The sequence below is a fragment of the Astyanax mexicanus genome, chromosome 8 (genome assembly GCF_023375975.1).
Source record: "Astyanax mexicanus isolate ESR-SI-001 chromosome 8, AstMex3_surface, whole genome shotgun sequence".
NCBI lineage: Eukaryota > Metazoa > Chordata > Actinopteri > Characiformes > Acestrorhamphidae > Astyanax > Astyanax mexicanus.
Window position 1 is genome coordinate 39,883,415 of NC_064415.1, and position 23,590 is coordinate 39,907,004.

General features: G+C 39.5%; 1 protein-coding gene across 4 annotated transcripts in view; it reads right to left on the minus strand.

The window, feature by feature from the left end:
• The window catches only part of ctnnd2b (catenin (cadherin-associated protein), delta 2b), a 176,298-nt gene that overhangs the window by 85,216 nt on the left and 67,492 nt on the right, over positions 1–23,590 (minus strand). For all 4 annotated transcript variants that reach the window (XM_007260188.4, XM_049482057.1, XM_049482056.1 and 1 more), the window contains exon 3: positions 19,183–19,295. In XM_007260188.4, coding sequence (XP_007260250.1) covers positions 19,183–19,295 — 113 coding nt within the window. The remainder of the gene's footprint in view (positions 1–19,182; positions 19,296–23,590) is intronic.

A 23,590-nucleotide genomic window follows, 5' to 3' on the forward strand; every position in this document is an offset into this window, starting at 1 on the left:
AACCCAGAGTATATACAATGTTCAAAGCAGATCACCCAAAGCAGCCATATTGGTTTTAATAGCTTGTTTGCACTGTTGGGGTATTTTTCTTTTTGATCAAGGTTTTTATCCTGGCAAAGCTAATCAGATTGGTTTCCCACCTTATTTTTTATGACAAACAAGGAGTGTTGGAAGTTGTGCAACAGTGCATCCAACAGTGCATCCATTGATGTAGATTTTAACCACCGTGATAAGATAACATATTCAGTTAGTATTACCTGATACAATGAACATACCGGAGTCAACAGCACCTGATACGTCCACAACACTGAAGCTCTATGGATTTTCAAAATGGTAAGAGCAGGTGTGATGTGTGGACTCCGATATTTGCTCAGATTGGATTTGGCCATCTTGACGGTTCACATTTACAAATGTAAATGTAAATGTTCAGGTCGAGGAGGTGAAAAAAGGCAGGCGGTTTGCTTTTGCTGTTTTTGCAGCTACAGCTGCACAGCTGCTCCAAGAGATGTGAGGGTACGAGAAAGAAGCATGTAGCGCATGCATATAAGCAAAAAGATGGATGAATTCTGAATTGACTGTTCACATTAATTTTGCATGTCCATGGATCAGATACGTATCCGATTTAGGACCACATATGAAAGTGATTAAAATCTGATTTGAAAAATCAGATTTGGCACGTTTACACTGAGCCACTTTGAACCAAAAAATCAGATTTGACTCAGTTCAGCCTGGTAATGTGAACGTAGCCTATGTTTATGTTGCTAGTGGGACCCATTTGGGCTTTAAAAATAGGTCCCATTATTACAGCCTACCGTGAACTCACATAGGTCCCATTTAGGATCTTATTTAACCCCCCCACCTTCTCCCCTGCTCCCAGCACTGACACTGAAGGGATCCATCACTAGCTTCCATTTGTGAGGCCCACAAGAAATCCATGTACAAAACTTTCTTGTTTCTAGTTCGGCCACCCATTCAAGCCCCACATGGACACTTTTTCTGGACATAAATGCAGGCCCTCTTCTTGTAAAGGATAGATATAAGTAAGATGTTCCACAACACTATATAATTTTTTTGTGGTGTCAATTAATTAAAATGTTTTATCCAATTAATCACGACAATATTCAATGTGATGAACTGCGATTAATCACACTTGTTCTTAAGTTTTTATAGGGGATATTTAAATGTAAATAAAATAAACATTGTAAGAAATTAAAAATGCTTTTATATTTATATTAGTGGTGTGAATTAAAATACTAGTTTATACTAGTATTATACTAGTTTATATATGTTTGAGGGGTGATAAAGCCAACATTGGGTGCTGGAATAAGGAATGCATGACAAATTGGATAGAGGAAACATTTTTTTTTACTTTCTTGTAATTGTCTCAGCTTGGTTTGAAGGATTACTGAATTAGACCTTAATTTGCTGAGTATAAAAATCTCCGTTCACAATGGGGGAATGACCATTTAAATGGCTGGAAATATGTAACGGCCAGTATTTAGTAATGTGTACACTGTCTCTTTAAGAGACTCTTACACTAAGGGTGCAGCCTCTTACGTGTGTAGCCATGCTGAAAGCATAGAGTACCAGAGTGTACCACGCAGACTGCTGGACCTAGAAGTACCACAATTTATGTGGTTTAGTGCTGCAGTAGCTTGTGTATGAACTAACAAATAAAGTGGAATACCGCCAGAGTGAGTGTGAGAGTCCTATCTGCTCCAGTGTGCTTTGTGCATGACCCAAAGCTCTTTATAGACTGAACAGAGAACGGCTCCAGAGCGTTCCCAAACCTGCGTATTGGGCGGGAGTGGGGCAGAACGTGGCGGAAGTTCGGGTCAAAATGGGTGGCGTAATTAACTTGCATAAAAATAGTAATGCGTTACTGATTTTAAATTAATTGTGCATTAATTCTTTAACGTTGACAGCCCTATTTTTTGTGTTATGTTTATAAGCTAGTTCTTCTCTAAATACCTTCAAATAAGGTTTGCTAGAGTGCCGGAATGTTGAGCTAGCAAAGTTAACTACTTTATAAATCTGTAGGAGATTTAGTAGCTGTTTAGTTCTTAAATAGTACAAAACGACCAATAATTATTTGATATTAAATGACAGTAAATTCAAACTCAAAGTAGAAGAAAGTAACTCTTCATAGATACGGTATACTTGAACACCACTACCCATAATTCAATTTTAACCAAGTGAAGTGAAGAGTTCCAAAAGAGCTGCAGAGTAAACAGAAAGTTGTCTGAGGTGTCGGCAGTGCAGAAGAGAACCGGGTAGGGACATGAGTGCCCTCACTGTGAACATGAAAAGCACTGAGGTCAGCTGCAGCAGATTCCCTTTCAGACTCACTTCAACAGAACTGAGTTCAATGAACTACGTTTGACAACACCCAGAGAGAGAATCAAGAGCGAGAGAGAAAAAACAGAGAGAGAGAAAGGGAGAGAGAAACTGTGTGAGTGAAAGTGCTGAATCATGGCATGCTGTTGTATACAGGGAGCTTTAGAGCTTGGCCCAGAGTCAGAAAAAGGGAAGCCCATGACAGGCTTCACACAGCCAGTTTTTGACCTACTCTGTGGTAACACACATTACGGCCAGATTGACATCCTCCCGGCAAGCTCAGTCAGCAGCGGTCAGTAAGCACAAGCATGGACGTTCCTTTAGAACAGCAGCTCAAGAGAGACTAAACCAAACCACAATAACAACTTTAGTTTTTTAGAGTTGCATAGATACCCTTTTTATCCAAGCGAGTACGAGAACAAGTATATATATTTTTGTACTTGCTGATACTGATACTTAGCTAACAATTTCTTATAACCTTATCTGGATGTTCTTAGAATTTTTTAGGTAATGTTTTAAAAGGCTCTGGTTAATCTACACAGATTTCTCTCCTATGAAATGTTTATTTGAGTAAAGTGCTTCCATTTACCTACAGTAAGCTAAGATTTCCCGTATTTTAGCGTGGTTAGCAGGGCTTAGATGCTGCCTGACTGTGTTCCGGTAAGCTAGGGTGCTATCAGCTAGCGATTTGTCCCGCGTAGCTTGTTTTAACACGGTAAACACACAGACTACAGTCTGATATACTCACCTCTGAATGTCAAAAGACCTTGTGCTGTGATTAGCAGCTAATGCTAATACTGCTCCAGCCTTGGTGATAGAGAAACATCACTGAAATGCCTTTATAGTGTTGTACGTCAACAGAGTGGCTTTACTGCACCTTACAACCTGACCAATAGAATTAATATATTTTCGATTTTTGGGAAAATTAAAGGATTTTATGTTCTGTTTTTTTTCTGAGCTGGATTACTCGCTGATATTTACTGACAGTGTTGATTAAGTAACAAAAAAGCAAAGTAAACCCACACTATTCATTATGACAGTTTCATTTTTTATGGGGATAGAAACAAAATTCACTTTTCTATGTCTTTTTCTCCATTGTGTACACAATAGTGGTAATAAGCAAACCTCTAATGTTTTTTTATACTGGATACATGTGAATTAGGTCTAAAATGCTCTAAACAAACACTGAGAAGAGTCCTAAGCACTTCTTTTGTCTGTCTGCAGGATGTGTGTGTGTGTGTGAGTGATGCTGCATACATACAGTACAGGAACAGTTGGTATGAACAGTTGGTACATGGGCGCTTGTCTCACGGCTTCTATCAGTGTCTTTCGGAAGCTCTGTACTGCAAATCACTGTCTCACACCACAAACTCCTTCTCACTGCAACCTTCTACAGTGAAAAGGAAGACCACAGTGCAAACACTGTGCTTATTTTTTTTAGCCTTTGTATTGGACCCATTGACATATACCTTTATTATTTGCCACTGTGTTAGAATACAGGAGAATAAAACCTAGAATAAAAGGATTTTTATACTGCAGTGCCTTGACAAACAATGTGAATATTGCATGAAGACAGGCAAATATGCTGCTCAAGTCTGTGTGCTCATTTAATGGTCCCAATTAATTTAATTCAAATATCTCAGATTCACATACGAGAATTACTGGAGCACTTGCAATAAAGTAACAATTACAAATGTGAATCTTAAGATTTAGCACGAAGTGTGTTCATTTTATGATGATGGCTTTTTAATTCTTTAGAAAGTACGGTTCCACCAGTGGGATTTGTAGTTTCTGGTACCTGGTTGGTATGATCTCACTTATGGGATTAATACATTCAGCAAAGAATGATCATCTTCAAACGAATTCAGCAATCAGCTTAAATTCCACCCATTAAAACGTGTAGTTGTGGTCTGTAGAATGAAAGAATGCCATGTGAGCTTTTTTTGTGGGAAATAAAAAAAGTGCTCCGGTGATCCGGTATAACGCTGCCTTTTAACGCTGCCGTTAAAGGAGTAAGGGGGAAGAAACGATAGGTTTTTGGCTCTTGCTCATTAATATTTACATGTGCAAACATATCAGCTCTGATTGGTCAACAGCACTGCGACACCAGCAAGATGGACGACAGTTAGAAACGTTTTAAAATAACAACATTTTTACACTTATAACAGCCTTTGCAATATCATATGTTACTTTACAACACGTGTAATGCCCTGAAAAGTGCAGTTCAGCCACTGATTTAGTCTTAGAGTAAAACGCAAATCCTCCGGAGATCCTATGTAAACCTACAATTAGACACAGAGGGGGGAAGTCCAGGTCCAGAAAGTAGAAAGTTAGCTTAGCCACAGTAGAGAGTAATAGATTTTTTTTAAACTAGTTTAAGCAGCACTGTTTTAAACATACAATTGTACTTTGCTGGTGGTGTTCCATGAACAAATTCTAACCATTTGTTCATTAGCTCTGAATTACTGGGCAAAGCATATAAACACTGATGTGTTATTTGCACAAATAAAACCATGCTGTCCTAGCGCTGTTAGCTCCTGTCTGATGAGACAGTGTTATTGCATGGCTTCAGCGCTGCCTGTGGGCGGTCATGAGCCAAGGTGGGCGACGCCATGAAAACTTTTTTTTTTTTGAGCGACTGATTTTTCTGATTATTTTCTTTTACTAGCTACTACAGACAATGGACCCTCAAGTAAAGAGGAGAGAAATCTGTGTAGATTGCTGTGCGACCCCGTTGTTCCTTACTATTGTCGCTTAAAATGCGGCGTATATTCCGGTGCATTTTATGTATGAAAAAAGCCCAGAAAATAGCCTTCATTGATAGTACACCTTATAACACAGTACGCCTCATAGGCCATAAAATACAGTAAACCTGTCCAATGAATGTCGGCCTCGTGTTTCAGAAGAAGGACATGCTAGCTTCACCCTTGGTTACATCATGTGATTAGGAGACCTAGCTAGTAATGGGAACTGGCTAGGGGGAGGGGGGGAAAAATAATAAACAATGTGCCATCGCTGGTTCTTTTTTCATCCATTCCAACTTTAATTTCTCTGTGTATTCAGTGTTGTAATTTTTATGCAATCTCAGCCATTGGTAAGGTAACAGATTGCTTTAAATGAGTTTTACACTGAATGATTAGGAAAGAAATGAAAATGGCCAGACCCTCCTCGGTGAGTAATTGGTCACCTGTGTGCGAAGGAAGTGTGGGCCTGAGGGGCTGACAGACGGAATGTAGTGGCACGCGGAGGGGGGAGTAAGTGAGGTTAATGCCAGGCTAAGCTGGCAGTGCCGTGGCGGCCGGCAGCAGGCCACGCTGTCACAGCGCAGGTTGGGTGTGTGCCACCGCCCTGCAGTCACTCTCCAGCTGGCATGTAAAGCAATCAAACGGGCAGCGCCGTCACTCCTCTCTGCGTGTGCCGCTGAGTCACGCTCCGAATACCACACGCGCTGCTGCTTCCAATGTGGTAATGAGCCATTATAAAACCCTGTGAGAATATTAACAGGTATATTTTTATTACTTGTTAAGTAGTTTGTAATTTAGACCATCTGGATGATCAAAAGAACTGGAGCTTGCACACGCTGCACATTTCTACTCCTTTGATGTGTTTTTTTTTCCCAAAAATAAATTATTTTTCCTCAAGTTTATTAAAGCCTGCACTTGTTAGTGTACACAGTGAGTGGGTTGCAGGTCACTGATGCTGTGATCCATTTAATTCAGAAGCTGTATGTCGAGGCTTGGATTGATGTCACAACCGGGTTGACGGCATTCCAGTTAAACATTCAGAAAATTTTACATTAGTTTAGAAATATTTGAGAGAAACAATTAGCTAAAGGCTGATTTGACAATCATTTACCAGTGTTTTATGGTGAATCTAGCAAAAAATGTTGGATAAGAACACTGGCCCACATAGAGGCCAACACGTCTAACTGAACTAATGTTAAATAGTTATCGCTAATATCAGACTTATAGAAAAAAATGCAGAGCACTTCATACAGAGTTTTTGTTAATGTGACCAACAGCTCATATTTGCCTGACAGCTCAACTGCAAATCAGCTACTCCATGTAAAGAACAGAAAGCTTCAGACTGCAGACAGTCTGTTCCAGCCAAGGCTGTCAATCACTTTTTTCCTAAGTGTAACCCCGCCTCCTTACAATATAGCAGAATAAGGTGTCAAAATCTGATTGTAATTGAAACCAACTTTTAGAATTAGTCTCTGTAGTTGGAAAGACTTTTAACATTTAACAGCACTGAGATGAAAATTGGCTATTTGGTCATTAAATCATATAAGGATGGTTGGAGCTACACTAGGACTGGGCGATATGGATCAAAAACTATATCTCGATATTTTTTTCTGAATTGCGATATACTATATATATCTCGATATTTTTTTCATCTCATAAGGTAATATCAAAAAGATACTTTTGAGACAATGCTACATGTTCCAAATTTTATATTGGTACTTTTATAATTCAGTGCCGTATCCTGTATATTAGAGTAGCCTCAACAACTGAAAGTCATTTCAAATAATACTTATTATAAACACATTTTCCCATTTTTCCACTTAAAGTAGCCTAAAAACAAGGGATATATAAAAAAATAACATTGTGCTTTTGGAAAAAGAGCTTCTAAAGTGCTTAAGAAAAAGTGCAGTTTGAGTTTTCTGTAAATCTGGGCTGAAACGGTGTCAGGTCTATTCCCATACCCATGTGAAGGAGCTGATTGGTCAGTTTAGGTTAGAGTGGGTGTGTCTGCTCTAAAGATCAGTGTTTAGTTCAGTGGTGATGCTTCAGAACATGAGACATGCTGCTGTTTCGCTGAAAAATCAGGTTCTGCCATCACTGTGTGTTCTTATAAAGAACAGCGTCTGAATGAGCTTCGTATCTGTCCTCTGTGCACGCCACACTTTATTTAGAATGCAGGGGACTGGTCTCTGAGTTTCCTGCACTGCAAAACCTCCGTCAACGGCTAGTAAAGTTCAAAATAAACTCTGTCGAAACGAACTAGTTCTCAATAGTGGACCTCATGCTCTCGCTCCCTGACTGCTGCTGACTGTGGTGGGGGAGGGGTAGTGTGTTTAGTGAGGGAGGGATGCGGGGCTAGGTGAGGATGTACACAGAGGGAGAAGTGACGGGGCTCACTGTAACTCGACGTAGCCTATATCGATATACAGGTGCTGGTCAACGAATTAGAATAATTTGAAATAGTGCAATCATGAAATTCTTTGAATGCATTTTTTGTGCAGAAAGCAAATCAGGTGTTCACCGCACCTGTCCTACTCGTTAGACTAATCACAGAACTCGTTACCTGGAAAAAAATTTGCTCAGCTGAGCTTTCCAAAAGGCCCATTTAGGCCATTTAACTGTGACACTGTTGTTTTATTGAATTAGAATAATGGAGAAACCGTTTCATTGAATTAGAATAAGTTTTATTATAATTACAATCATCACTTTCTCAGTATTTTGTGGCTGCCCCCTTGGCTTGTATGACTGCCTGAAGTCTCCGCGGCATCGATTTGACCAGCTTGTCGCAAGTTTCCGCACTCACAGCTTCCCAGGCAGTGGCGATGTTCTGCTTCAGTTGGTCCAGCGTAGTAGGCTTTCTGTCGCGAATTTTCCGCTTGACGATGGCCCAAAGGTTTTCAATGACATTGAGGTCAGGCGAGTTGGCCGGCCATGCCAAAACTTCAAGCTGTTTTTTAGTGAACCAATCTTTGGTCGACTTTGCCGCATGAGCTGGTGCAAGATCCTGTTGAAATATGAAGTCTTCTTCGCCGAACTGTTCCTCAACAGTCGGAATCAGGAACGTTTCCAGAACATCTTGATATACGGCAGCATTGACAGTCTTCTTGAGGAAGCAGAGTTTCCCTACACCTCGAGCGGACATGCATCCCCAGACCATAACGCTCTGGGGAAACTTGACGGATCTTTTCACGCACTCGTGGTTGTAGGTTTCGCCACGACGACGCCAGACACGAGGACCTTGGTCACCGAAGGAGATGCAGAAGCGTGATTCGTCACTGAAGACCACTTTCTGCCAGTCTTCAGCAGTCCACTCGCCGTGTTCTTTGGCCCACTTCAGCCGTTTCTCCATTTGTTTCTTGTTCAGCATCGGTTTTACTGCTGGAACGCGAGATTTGAAGCCGAGTTCGCGCAGACGACGGTAAGTGGTTGATCTGGAGACGTCAGCGCCGGTCTGCTTGTTCCACAAGTCGGTGAGCTCGGAAGTGGACTTGAACCGGTTGCTGACTGCGATCTTTCTCAGCTGCTTGTTGTCGCGAGCAGAAGTTTTTCGGACGCCGGAACAGTTGGTGCGCTTGCTGCAGTTTTTCTTGAGAGCTTTGCAGACGGAAGACTGGCTGATGCCGAGCTGCTCAGCAATTTTAGTTTGGGTCAAGCCTTGTTGGCGAAGGGCTTGAATTTGAGCCACTGTTCCGGTTGAGAGGTCACGCTGCTTACCCATGATTGATTTTACAACTTAGAAATTCTACTCAAACCTGACTTTATACTGCACAGTGAACACTCTTCACAGAAAACAAAAATTCGAGCATTTATTCTAATTCAATGAAACGGTTTCTCCATTATTCTAATTCAATAAAACAACAGTGTCACAGTTAAATGGCCTAAATGGGCCTGTTGGAAAGCTCAGCTGAGCAAATTTTTTTCCAGGTAACGAGTTCTGTGATTAGTCTAACGAGTAGGACAGGTGCGGTGAACACCTGATTTGCTTTCTGCACAGAAAATGCATTCAAAGAATTTCATGATTGCACTATTTCAAATTATTCTAATTCGTTGACCAGCACCTGTACACAATATTGTCTCGTCTTATATTGCATATGAAAATATATCGATATTTTTTTAAATCTCGATATATCGCCCAGCCATAAGCTACACATCATAGTGCAACCAGCAGCCAACAGTGGTGCTAGACTTTTGGAAGCATTACTTTTGAGAGAGTCCTTGGTTAGAACAAACAAAAATGACATGATAATAATAATAATAATAATAATACATAGTCCCACTGCCCAATCCTAGTTGGAAGCAATCCTTTAAACACTTTCCCTCAAATGTTTCAGTGTGAATCTCAGACTCTCCTAAACCTAACACCTTCCTTTCACCTGCCTGCTGCTATAGGAGGGATGCAGGAATCCCGTTCCACTCTCTAGAGCTGACTCACAGTCACACTTGGCTTAAATCAGCCTGGTTAAGCTCAAGTTGTTCAGCACAGCCTCGTTTCTCAGCCCGGGGCCGAGCCAGGCTTTCATCTCCTCTTAAGCCAGACAGATTGGCTGCCAGATCAATATGCTCCAACTTCCCTCTTACTGTACAGGGAGGCGCTTAGTGTGAGTCAGGCAGCGCGGCAGACAGCCTTAATAAGCCTAATATCCAGTCGGAGCAGAGAGGGCCTGTCTGAGTGAGACACCCCGTCGAGTATGGCATCAGATGGGGGCGGGTAGGGGTGGGAGGATTTTCCTTTGCCTGTATGATTGCCAGCATCTACTGTACAACTTCAAGTGCAGCTGTCTTAAACCTCAGTCTTCCTCGGATCAATGGGGATTGTGGTGGATTGTGTCCTTTGGCACACGAGTTTACAGTGAGTGCATTTACAGTGCTATAAAGACAAAGTGATGTGTGTTTAATTAGCTGCCATGTTGACAAAGGGGGGAGGAGAGGTGCATCTTGGTTTACTTTGTGTTAGAACGTCTGGTGAGAAAGCAGATCCGTTGATACAGATCGCAACAGTGATAGTGATAACAAAACAAGGTGAATAACATGGGGCATCATATAACAACAGGAACATATATTAACCAGGTTCCAAAAAACGCCCATACATCTTCTCTTACCATTTTGTCAAGATTTTGTTTCAAACTTCATTACTCAGAGAAATGTCTCAGTAAAAAAACTCCAGTGAAGTAGATGCATCGGGTGCTTGTGAAGCTCTTACAGGGTAGCTTTAAGGCTAATGGTTACCCTGACAGCCTCACAACACCAACACGTCCTGTATAATTGAGTTTCCTGTCCACAAAATGGTAAGAGGAGATGTGCTGATGTTTTATATTTAGCGCCTTCAACCACAGACGCAGCTCCTCTTCTTTGCAAGATGGAGAATACAAGTTATATGGTGGAAGCAGCTGAAGTTTTCCCCAGCATACTGACATAATACTCCATCATCTTGGAGGAAACAAAACAGACAATTTTGCCCAAACTACAAGGAGCTGGTGAAGAAGTGCTGGGAAGGGGGCTGGAAGACTCAATACGAGCTACTAGAGTTGAGCTGTAGAGGTTTTGCAAGACTCTCTCTCTAAAAAGTCCTCAACCAACTGGGCCCAACTGTAGAAGGGCCTTTCGATCCCTATGTAAAGACTTAAGGTGGCTGTGGATAAAGAGGGTTGATCCACAGGCGGCTGATGCTGGGACAGAAGCTGGGGTCTGATCAACCTTGATGTTGAAAGAAGCGAAACACCCCGTGACCCTAAGTCACTGAAGAAGCATCCTAGTTCATCGGTGCTCCTCAACACTAATCATTTTGTGCTGTGTTTAAAATCTAGTTAGCTATATATAAGATTAACTTGCCTGTTGGAACATTGGGTTAGCATGAGCCTAGCTAGCTACTTTCGAGATCAGTCTGTTCAGCAGTAGCCTACTTCAAACAAACAATTTGATACAAAATGATCAGAAATTCTAACACAAAAAAGACAATTGAAATGACAGTGGGCGAGGCACATTACAGTAAATATAGTCCCACCAATATACTGTATTATTTGCACTATAAGGCACACTTAAAATCTTTAAATTTATACAGGAGTTTTAGTGTAGTTCTCCAGCAGTATTAGCATTACCCACTAAGCGCACTAAGCTCTAAGTCGTTGAGTGGTATGTATTATTGGCCTGTAGCCTGTTTGTTTATCGTGTTAAAACAAGCTATGTGGGATGAACCGCTAGCTGATGACTAGCTAACATCTAAGCTTACTGTAAGTAAATGGAAGCTCTTTACTCACCCAAATAAAAGTTTTCAGGAGATAAATCTGTATAGATTAACATCCAGCGCTCATTGGACTTGAAAAGCAAATGTTTTTTAAAGAATTACACTTTTGTGCCCCCACCCAGCTGCGAGAACTGCTGCATTAGAAGGAAAACATGGCGACACCCCTGTTCCTTATTAGTGTTGCATAATGTGCCTTATAATCCAGTGCGCCTTATGTATAAAAGTAGACCAGAAAAAGATGTTTATTGATTGCCTTATAGTGCGCAAAAATATGATAGGTCTTGGGCAAAACTGCTAAAGCTACATTCTCCTGTCTTCTCCTGCCCCACCTTTTTCTGCTGTATATTGTGGAGGTGGCACTTAAGAGATAAATAAAGCCCATTCGACAAGCCTGATTTTTTTAGGGGGTCCTTCAAAAGCCCTTCTTTTTTTTGTATGATTGCGAGCTCTGTATTTACACTTTAGACCCACTAGGCTTTACTGGATTGATCCACACAACTCATAAACTCACTAAAGCATAAACAAATGGACCACAATCAACAAAAACAAATGTTAATGCACTTGCATGGAGGGCAAAATGCTAATTTTTATTTCAAGCCAAGCATCACTCCAACACTTCTTCTACTGCTATCTAGCTGCCAACACTATTTTCACTCCACTGTACAGTAGGTGGGGGGTTAGTGTATATAACAAAACAATTTAAAATATTTTAGAAATTTTAGAAATATACTTTTGCCACAAAATCAATGGCGGGAAAATATGGCCAAAATGTATATCATAAAAAATGTCTTAATTTTGTGCATCATCACACACTGACATTGCCAGGCTATAGTATAGTATAGTGTATAATGTTCTGTACTTTCTGCTTTGATTGAATTTAGTGAACTGAAGGAAACACCCTGTAATGAACGTCAGTCAGCAACAGATGCTGTAAATATTGTACAGCTCTTGTGCATTTATTTGCCCAAAAATATATATAAAAAAATATTTATAGGGGAAATAAATGCCAGACATTATTTTCAGGAGATCCTAAGCTACTGAAATATATCTGAAGTTGAGATGCAAATATTAACACACTTTTGGTATCTGACCATATGTTGAATGAAATTTTACTTTGTAAAATCCAAACAGAAATAAAATAGTGAATGATATGGTGTGTGTGTGTGTGTGTGTGTGTGTGTGTGTGTGTGTGGTGTATCATGTCTGTATATTACTCTGGTGTTCAGATATAAAGCTTCAATGAAGTTGTAACAGTACGTTACCAACGCCCAATCCTGTTTCTTATTTGTACCCCTTCCTCCCCCTTAAGCAGCGCTAAAGTTCAGCAACCTAGCTGCTGGCTAACTAGTTCACTTTAGGGCATTGTATGTCTTTAGAAAGGGGTCAGGTGGTGAAACAGTTCTTTTCGCTGTGATGGGGAACTGAAATTAGTTGTTAATAGCTTTTATTTTTCTGTTCCACCTTAACTGCTACAGCTGTTGCACCCATTTAAGGTAGAACGAGAAAATTAGCTAGCTAGAAACAGAGATTAAATACTAGGGGGTTTTTAATGCTTGTTATGAAGCAAACGGCCAAAAATGTTGAAACTACACATTAAACTATGGTAATATAGTGGTCATCGTATTTTTTTTAACTAGGAAAGTACTTGATTTTTTTTTTTTTTTTTTTTAGATTTTTGGGTTTCTTTTGTACAGATTTTATAGATATGACAGTGTGTTTGTTTAATCGCTATATATTAAATCGTAACTTTATATAATCATGATACGTATGGTATTGTCAAGTTCTTGCTAATACACAGCACAAACTGAACCATGATTCAAGTACATTCTCCTGCTTTCATCCGTCCCATAACTTCAGACAGGCAGGTTTGAAACCTTGTCAGTCATGCTGTAATGACATCATTCCCAGCAAAGTCTCCGTAGCATGCTCCCGTCTCTCCTTATTTGTGAGCGCCGCGTCTATACAGAGCTGCTATATGCCGAGCCCACGGGAGGCGGTTGGGCCTATCTGGCAGGAAAACAGTCGAACAGCTTTGGCTTAATACTCCCTCGCTGTGCCCGGCAGACAGCGTTTAGCGAGACAGCTCCGCGAGACAGGATGAGGCTCAACAGAGAGCTTTTAGCAGCGAGTCAAAGGCCTTGCTCACACCAGCAGATGTTTGGGGCTGTGCCTGAGTTTGGCCCGAAGAGTCGCCGTGTCGGACAATAAGACTACTTAGCTGCCGTCTCCATCGTCGGCGGAGGACGACGACTCAGAGGACGTTTCTGTTTTTTTAACACTCCGGTACGAATCAGAGACTTCACAAACAATCGTGCTCTGGAGTACCTGATGATTTATTTCAGAATCAGGCCACAATTCAGCTTCTTCACAATGGAGGCCTTTCTGAAAAGAGACACGATTCATTAAACAACTGGGGCACTGGCTTATTATTCCCCAAGGTTTTTTTCATGACACTGGCTACTTCCAATGTTTTCTTCCTTCAGTGCCTTGCACAAATATCTATTGTATAGTTCAGGATTTAATACACTGTATGTCCAAATGTTTGTTACATTTGTGGACACCCCTTTTAATGAATGCATCCATCTACTTTAGGCTCACTCTTTGCACAGCGCTTGTCTAGCCCCTGTAGAACAGAAATACTGGTAATATAATAGAATTCTCTGGAACAGATTTCTAGTTTACAGAATTTCAAATTCAGGAAGACACTTTTCTTATACAGCCCTCCCCAGCTCGGAAAAAAAACTTCCAAATAATGTTTGGCATTCAGACAAAGTCTCAAGCTTTCGGTCTTTAATGTTTGCCTTTAAAAAAGGCTGCAAATCTGGTGAGCTGTGTTAAACTGAAATGCTGGTGCGGTCCTCCCATTGCTTGCACACGATGGAGCAGATAGATGTCAGTGTTTCAGTGTGCCGTCATGTCTATGTTACCTTCTGGCTCTCTCCTTTTAATTATACTTTTAAAGTCAGAACTGCATGATCTACTCAGACTTTGATAACCAATGAATGTTGGTATGTTGATTTGATAAACATGAAATCTTATTATCACTATGTCTAGCTAGCATGGGCTACAAAGCCCTGTGATGAGGTGGGGTGGTAATCATCCAACTAACATTTAAAACTTTTATCATTTATTGCAGTCAAAGTCCTACAGCAATGTTTCAAAATCTATGAGAAAGCCTTCCCTGCAAAGTAGACAGTTACTCCAAAAACAAAACAAATGCAGGACAAAGTAATATACTGTAACAGTTTCATTGAAAATGCACTTTGTATAAATTTAAAATAATAATTTCAATTTATTTGCTGCAGGAATTAGGAAAATAATCCTAGTTAATGCCACATTTTGTTTTTTGTTTTTTTTTTAATTACCAGTTTACTAAACAAGGCACTTAACCAGTAATTATGCTGTAAAATTAGCTTATTTTTACCAAATTTTCTCCCATTTTTCAATCAATTTAGCTAGGCCAATTATCTCACCCATTCCACTGCTACTCCGCTGCATATATGCCAGAACACCAGGAGGGTGAGGACTAGCACATGCCTCCTCCGATACATGTAAAGTCAACCACCGCCTCTTTTTGAACTGCTGCTAATGCAGCACTGCCAAATAGCATCACAGCACACTCGGAGGAAAGCACAGTGACTCGGTTCTGATACATCGGCTCACAGACACCCTGTGCTGACTGATATCATCCTAGGAGTGATGAGGGGAAAGAGCACCATCTACCCACCCAGAGAGAGCAAGGCCAATTGTGCACTCTCAGGTCTCCGGCAGCTGATGGCGAGCTGCATGACTAGGATTCGAACCAGCAATCTTCAAATCATAGTGGCAGCGCTTTAGACCTATTTCCACTTATGACCAGGGATGCACAAACCACTACAGCGTAGTCCAAAATAAAACTGCCCTAAAAGCTTTAACAGATAAAACAGGTAAATGTCTATTTATATTAATTTAGAAAATAAATTTATAAAAAAAATAATTAAATCTATTGAGTGGCTAGCTCTAGCATAAACGCCATAATGAAATCTTTGTTTTATCTGATTGCTGCATGTGGATAAGGATCATTACACAGATCTGCTTCAGAATAACTTCAAGGATATTTGGCTACGGGCAGCTTGTTTCTGGCCATGATCCAACTGTCTGGCAATAAGCGGTGTTTGTCTGCAGACCAGACTGACCTTACCTGACCTACTAAGACTTAAGACAACAGCAGTAACGGTTAAGCATTACCTCAAGATCTAAACATGCCCTCAGAACAATTACGCATGATTATATGCTGAGGACAACAGCGGTTATAGCTCAACGATGTTTAAATCCATAGGACTGGATTTCTCAACATCAAAACAACAACTCCACAATCCACAGCTCGGCAGCAAGACAAATGAAAATCTACAAACACAACCCGTGTTTGATCAGAGCCTCGATCTATCAGAGCTGAGGAGTGTTAGTATGTGAAGCTGGAGGCACAGATGATTAAATTTACAGATTTGTTCTTTATCAGCAGAGACAGAGGCCGAGGCATTGCATTCGATTGGATGCATTCTCTCTTGCCTCCATCTCAGATACAATTAATGATTTTCATTGTGGGAGACTGATTAACCTCTCCTCTGAAGAAGTAAATCTTGTTTCGGATGCTGAATAAGATCTTGTCAGAATCTTTCTGCAGTCAGAGGAGGCCGAGTGGTCAATTAGAGGCCAAATTGACAATGTTGGACAATGCAACCCATTGTCTACATTCGAGCAGAGACACAGATTACTGCAGAACAGTTGCTAATTGTTTTTTGAAACCATGCCCTCTTCTCTGAAAGCGTTTCCAGTGTCACTACAGACTTTTCTCATTGTTTTGGCAGTGTGTTAACTTCGCTGCAAACAATTTATGATTCATACCATCAACCATCACGCATTCCAACAGACAAGACAGTTTTAAGGCCTCTGTTTCAGTTTGTTCAGTGCTCACCAGGGGCAATAAAACAGACAGAAAGAGGCAATAAGGTGTATGACGTAAGCTGGGACTGTTTGGGCTTGATGCAGTAGTAGGAGATGCAGTGTGAAGGCTTGAAGGCGTGAAGGTATTGAGCTAGTAGACTAGTGGATAGAGTTTGGCCTATGAAACACACTGGTAAATCCACACTGACATTAATAAAGTCTCACCTGCAATTATATAATTGAAGTATTAGTAAAAATCGTCCTTTTGAATAGCAAATAAAATGGTAGAAATGTTGTGCAGATCAATTGATTTAATTGATAGCTAGATTCTATGGTATCAGATGGTTGCTACGATGCTGCTAAGTGCCTGCTAAAAGGGTGCTACAGTACTGCAACAACGTCTGCAACTAATGACTAATTTAGAAGTCGACTAATCTGACGATTATTTGCTTGAATAGTCGCGATTACTATATTATATTTTTGTCATGTCCTTTATTTGTAATTTCTACTGGCGAGGACAGCTAAACATTTAGGCTCCAAGACCAATTTTGCAGTACATTTTAATAGTTTGATGTACCTATATTAAACTAAAAATTACAAAGTATATTATAGGCATTCACACAGGGATTCACACAAGCATACCTCCCTAAAATAATGGTTTGTCTTAGAAAATAAAGTTTTTTTTTTATTATTAATATTAGGGGTGGGCGATATGGCCCAAAAATAATATTACAATATTTCACGTTTTTTTTTTTTTTTACGATAACAATATTTTTTTTTCAAGAATACAGTACAGCAAAAAAATGAAAAATGTATTTTTTTATTGCATACGATTTATGTCACACCCCTACCTGAGATATTAAAAAATACAAGAATGTTATCAGATTTGTAACAGTCAATGATCCAGAATGTCATGATACTTATAATGCACTCCAAGTATACCCATATATCCAGGATTAAAATAACGACTTTTTTCTTTTGCTAAAACAGTAAAACAGTAGTACCTTAATGTGATAATTAGGGTGGGATGATATGGCACGATATTTTTAGGGTACAATATCGTTCACGATATTCAAAAATGTTGGCGATATTATAGCGTACGATACAATATGGCACACCCCTAACTAATATCTGCAGTTTCTATGACATAACTATACCTATTTTAATGGAGTGGACAGAGTACAGTATCTCTTTAACACTTTAGCCTGATAACATTAGTTTAACTAATGACGTGTGTGTGTGTGTATGTGTTGTGTGTCTGTGTATTCTTCACTTGCGTGCGCTCTCTCTCACTCGCTCCATCACACATTTACGACGCGTCAACAATAAAATTCCATGTCAACATTTTTTTTTTGCAGCCCTAAAGACAGCCCAGCTAACAATTTTTAATTAGTACGATCAATCTGTCAAGTTTTCAAGACGTTCTTAGAAGATTGTCATTTAACATTTTTTAATATTCTGCTAACATCACTGCAACATCACTTGTGACAATGTTTTCATTTTTAGTTTTGGGAATGTTACTTTTAAAGGTTTTCATAATGTTAGCATATATCTAGCTGGAAACATTATGTGAGAAACAGGTCTACTAACTGTGTGATGCAGAACATTATGTTACATGTTTTTTTTTTTTTTAAGAACATTCCTGGAACATTATTTGTATTATTATTTTGTAACATTACAGGCTATTTATTCCTATTTGGAAATGTTTAAAAAATATCTATTGCTAGGCAGAAATAGTTTAATACAATAAAAGGCTGTATAGCTTGAATATATCACAATCAACGCTAAAGGGGCTAAAGGATGCTGATATCTCAAAAACTGCAGGATAAGTTAAAATAAAAATCTTAGAGATGTCTAAGAATATAGAAAGATGTACAATATAGTCTAGCAACCTAAATAAATAAATAAATTGAACATGAGGTGGAACTGTACACTTACCTTACTTTTAACTGTACTTTATCCAGCTAATGATTATATTTTTATTATAAATTAATCTGCAGGTTATTTTCTCCATTAATTGATTGAATTAGTTTTTTCAGTCTGAAAATACAGGAGTTGGACAATGAAACTGAAACAGACCACAATAATTTATTGTCCCGTCGGACAGTTCTGGTGGAAACAGGAGAGTTGCACATTGAATTCTGCCGTGATTTGGGCAGCTGTGGTTTTATGTTTTTTGGATACAATCCGGGTTAGCACCCGAACATCCCTTTCAGACAGCTTCCTCTTGTGTCCACAGTTAATCCTGTTGGATGTGGTTTGTCCTTCTTGGTGGTATGCTGACATTACCCTTGATGCATCACAAAGACTTGCTGTCTTGGTCACAGATGCGCCAGCAAGACGTGCACCAATTTGTCCTCTTTTGAACTCTGGTATGTCGCCCATAATGTTGTGTGCATTGTAATATTTTGAGCAAAACGGTGCTCTTACCCTGCTAATTGAACCTTCACACTCTGCTCTTACTGGTGCAATGTTCAATTAATGAAGATTGGCCACCAGGCTGCTCCAATTTAACTATGAAACCTCCCACACTAAAATAACAGGTGTTTCAGTTTCATTGTCCAACCCCTGTAGTATGTTTTTAACTGAGCAAAAAATCTGAAGAATATAGAAAAGTTTTGCCTTATAGTATATTATGTTGTTCTCAATTAAATAAATTAATCAGTATTTTATTCTAACGAATATTTAGCACAGTCAACCTGTGTATATCTAAAAACAGTATATTGCTGCAACCTCAATATGAACATTTTGAATCACCCACACAACACTCATTTGTATTTCTTAAATAAAGCCAATCTGTACTAAAACAATTCTATAAATCGAACATCAGAATGTTATACATAGATACAGCAGGTAAAGATGCTGCTGGTTACTGGGTTAATGTTAGATCAGTAAGTAAGTCAAAGCTATGAGATCAGGCTGCTCCACTCGACCCACCTGATGCTGCTCACACTCCCAGTCTCAGATCCCAGTTTGCATCGTTCCAGCTGGGTGGCCACAATCTGTCGCTCAGCTTCGAGCTCTCGGGTCAGTCTTTCAAACTGCAGCTCCTTCATGAGAAACACACAAACAGACAGAACCATCAGTGAATGGACACACAAAGCCCTAATGTAATCACGTCATTAAAGTGTTTACAGTGCTGCAAATGTTTACACTGGAATTCAAGTGCTAGCAAGTGCTACAACACACACTGCTGGCAAATCTCTGCATTTGTGTTATTTTCCCATGTGTATAACCAACACATTTCTCTTTCACAATTTATAACCCTTTAAAAGTGTTTGTTGCAGTAAAGATCTATATTTATATCTATAAATCTACTGCTCATACTGCTTTCAGTTATTGTAAGCTGACACTGATAATATACTGCTAATAAAACATTTTGAACAAGGTATGCTATTGATTAGTTGGCTGGATGACGTTTATGTGTCCTACTTACGCCACATGGCTGAAAGAGGGGAAAATACAGATGGCAGTGAGTGCAGACCAGGGTCGCACTTGACCCAAAAAGTCAAAGAGTGTGAGAGAAGCGCACATACATACACACACACACACATTGAAACACAAACTTATCCATTGCAAAAGCTCAGCAGCAGTAACATGATGAGTGACTGAGATGCTAAAATGCTGCTAAAACCAAAGTGAAAAAAAGAGAGCGTTATATAAAATGCACTCTATGTCCAAATGTTTGGGGACACCCCTTCTAATCAACATGTTCAGCTACTTTCATTTGCATCTATTGTTGAGACAGATGTGCAAATGAACACAAAGCTTATGGCAATTTCCTGTGGAGAAGCAGTTTTGGCAACAAAATACAACCTTTTACTTTAAGATACGTTTCTTCATCAATTGTCTTCAGCTATATTGCCCAAAGACTGACACTAATCGAGGGTGGGGCTGGATGCCGCATGAACCTTTCCCGTCAAAGGCTCTGTTCACATTACCAGGCTAAAATCTGACTCAAATCTGATTTTTTGGTCAATATGGCTCAGATCTGATTTTTTCATGGCTGTGTGAATGTGCCAAATCCAGTTTTTTTTCAAATGAGATTATAGTCACTTTTATATGTTGTCCTAAATCAGATTCACGCTTCTTTGTGCTTTCACGCATGCGCTACACGATTCTCTCTCGTATCCACACATCTCTTGGTCCAGCTGTGCAGCTATAGCTGTAAAAAACAGCAAAAGCAAACCACCTGACCTTTTTCACTTCAGACCAGCTGTTTTCTCTCCACTCCAGCAAAAGATGCTCCACATATGAGATGCTAATGCATCCAATTCACCTTTATAAAGCTACAAATCGTCTCTCATATATGATGTTTGTTTTTTTATTTTTTGGTGGTAAAAAGGGCGATCCTATCAGTATACATGTATCGTATCAGTGTGCGCATGTGAGGCGTTTAAGGAACAGATTAGTTCAACATTACACACAGATACAGCTCACTTACATTTATGAATGGGAACCGTCAAGATGACCAAATCCGATCTAAGCAAAAAATCTGATTTGAGCAATGTGGCTTGTAATGTAACGTACTACAATGGCTTTAATAGGGTTTTGCCACTGTTTAGTGAAGTCTGTATTTAGTGAAGTCTGCCATTTAGACTGTAACGTCCTGTGACTTCATATAACACTACAGTAACTTGAAAAATACAGCTCAAAGGATCTGACCAGCTCTCAGGATTGGCTAAATTATCAGCTGATCGAGGGTGGGGATAGATGCCACATTCACCTTTCCAGTCACCTTTCAAGTCATGATAAAACTTGACTATGCTTCCTTCTTCAGATGCATTTGTTTTTTTAATGTAGGAGCAGATTTCTACACTGGCTTTAATGGGGTTTTGACACTGTTACGTGAAGTCTGTATTGCCATTTAACTGTTGGGGGAAAAAAAATAAGATAACTAAACTGAACAGCTCTCCGAATTGGCAAAATTATCGTCTAATTACACATTTGGGATGAAAATCCTTCTATCTTTACTTTGTTCTGTCTGTTTTTGATCTATTGTCCACATGAGAGCTTTCACTAAAATGTTTGGAAAGTTAATGTAAACTGAGTTGGCTGATGGACAGCTGTTTCAGTGCATGCCAGAAATATCCTTATTATTAACGACATCATTTTTCTTTACTGCGTGAATACAAATAATCTGAACATCAGTGTAAAGTTCTTGTAAATGCAGCTGATCCTTTTACTTTAGAGGCCAACGCAAAAGATATTAGGCTGTGTTGTTGATGAAAGTTCTATTTTAATTTCTTTTTTTGTAAATATGAATACTGTAGCAGCTGCTTGATTGATTATTTATCTATTCATTCACATGACGAAACACAACGTAAGAGATGAGTAACTTGTTACACTACAGAACTTTTTCTACATGAGACACTGCACTGAAAAAAAGTTCATCAGAAGCGAGCGCTCTCTCACTGCTCATTTAATTAGGTATGCACCACTTAACATTTAATGACAAACCTGTCAATGCTAAATCAGAGGCCGAAATCCCAATGCGCCTCTTTAAAGTAATCACTGTGAAAATCCAGTCAGAGAAAGAGACACGAACAGAAAGAGAGAGAGAGAGAGACATGGGGAAAAGCAAAGAGCAAAGCTGTTTACACTTTGTATTAACATGATTTTCTGTTGCTTGAACACATCCCGTATTTATCGCACTATAAGGTGCACTTAAAATCCTTTAATTTTCCCAAAAATTGTCAGTGCGTCGTGTAATTCAGTGCGCTTATTGTATAAACTTTACCAGTCAGGTTGTAAGGAGCAGTAAAGCCACTTTGCTGAAGTACAGCACCAAGGCTGCTGCAGGATTAGCATGTTTAGCATGTTTACTGTGTTTAAACAAGCTACACAGGACGAATCGCTAGCTAATATTTTCCTGGGTAACCGAAACACTCACTTCCTTAGTGTAGCGCTATCGGACAGACTTTATTTTTATTTATTTATTTTTTTTTTTTTTATAATTTTTCCCAATTTACACAGCCAATTACCAACCCACTCATTAGGACTCCCCCTATCACTAGTGATGCCCCAACACACCAGGAGGGTGAAGACTAACACATGCTTTCTCCGATACCTGTGAAGTCAGCCACCGCTTCTTTTCGAGCTGCTGCTGATGCAGCACTGCCGAGCAGCCAGCGCGCTCGGAGGAAAGCACAGCAGCTCGGCTCCGGTACATCAGCTCACAGACGCCCTGTGCTGTGGACATCACCGTAGGAGTGATGTGGGGAGAGAGCGCCATCTACCCACCCAGAGGGAGCAGGGCCAATTGTACTCCCTCTGACGCCGGCAGCTTGATGGCAAAGCTGCATGAGCGAGGGTTCGAACCTGCGACCTCCTGCTCATAGTGGCAGCACCTTAGACCGCTGTACCACTCGGCGCCTAGACTTTATTTTTTTTCTTCTTTTTTTTTTTTTTAAGAATTATAGTTTTGTTTACTTAGCTTATCTTTACTTAACTTAGTTAGTAGTGCTGTGCGAAATGATGATAAATATCGTGGGGATGATAGAAAAGTGTCTATCGTGCTACTTACCTTCTATCGTCCCTATTGTTTCTACAGTAATTTCATCAATTATTCATGCAAATATATAAAATAGGCTAAGATGAAATGTTTTGGCATGGTCACTAGGGGTGTGCCATATTGTATCGTATGTGATAATATCTCCAAAAATGTTAATATCGTGAACGATATCCTACCCTGAAATAAAATGCCATATCACCCTCCCCTAATTATCACATCAGGGAACTACTTTTTTGCCATTTTTAGCAAAAGAAAAATTCACACTGTCCTCATTTCCCATTATATATCTACTAGAGACAGATTATATCTGTCCAGCACCATTTATTTTATTTTAATCCTGGATATATGGAGATATTTGTAGTGCATTATTATTAGTATCATGACATTCTGAATCATTGAATGTTACAAATCTGATAAAATTATTTTTTTAATATCTCAGTTAGCCATCTCATATTGCAGGCAATAATAAAATTCTAATTCTAATAAATAATTTTTCTAATTCAGTATTTTGTCATATCGCCAAAAGTATCGTTATTGTGAAAATACCATGAAATATCATGATATTATTTTAGAGCCATATCGCCCACCCCTAGTGTTCACTTTGCATAAACTCGGTTTATATAAGTGAAAATTCTCATTTGTGAAAGTTGGGTTTAATGACACTTTGAAACAAAGTTGGAAAAAATAAGCAATGATATTATTGTGTAATATTTTTCAAAGAATAATGATTTTTCCCATATCGCCCAGCACTATTAGTTAGTTACCCCAACCAACCCCCCCAGCGGTGAGACCTGTTGAATTAAAAGGAAAACATGACAACACCCCTGTTCC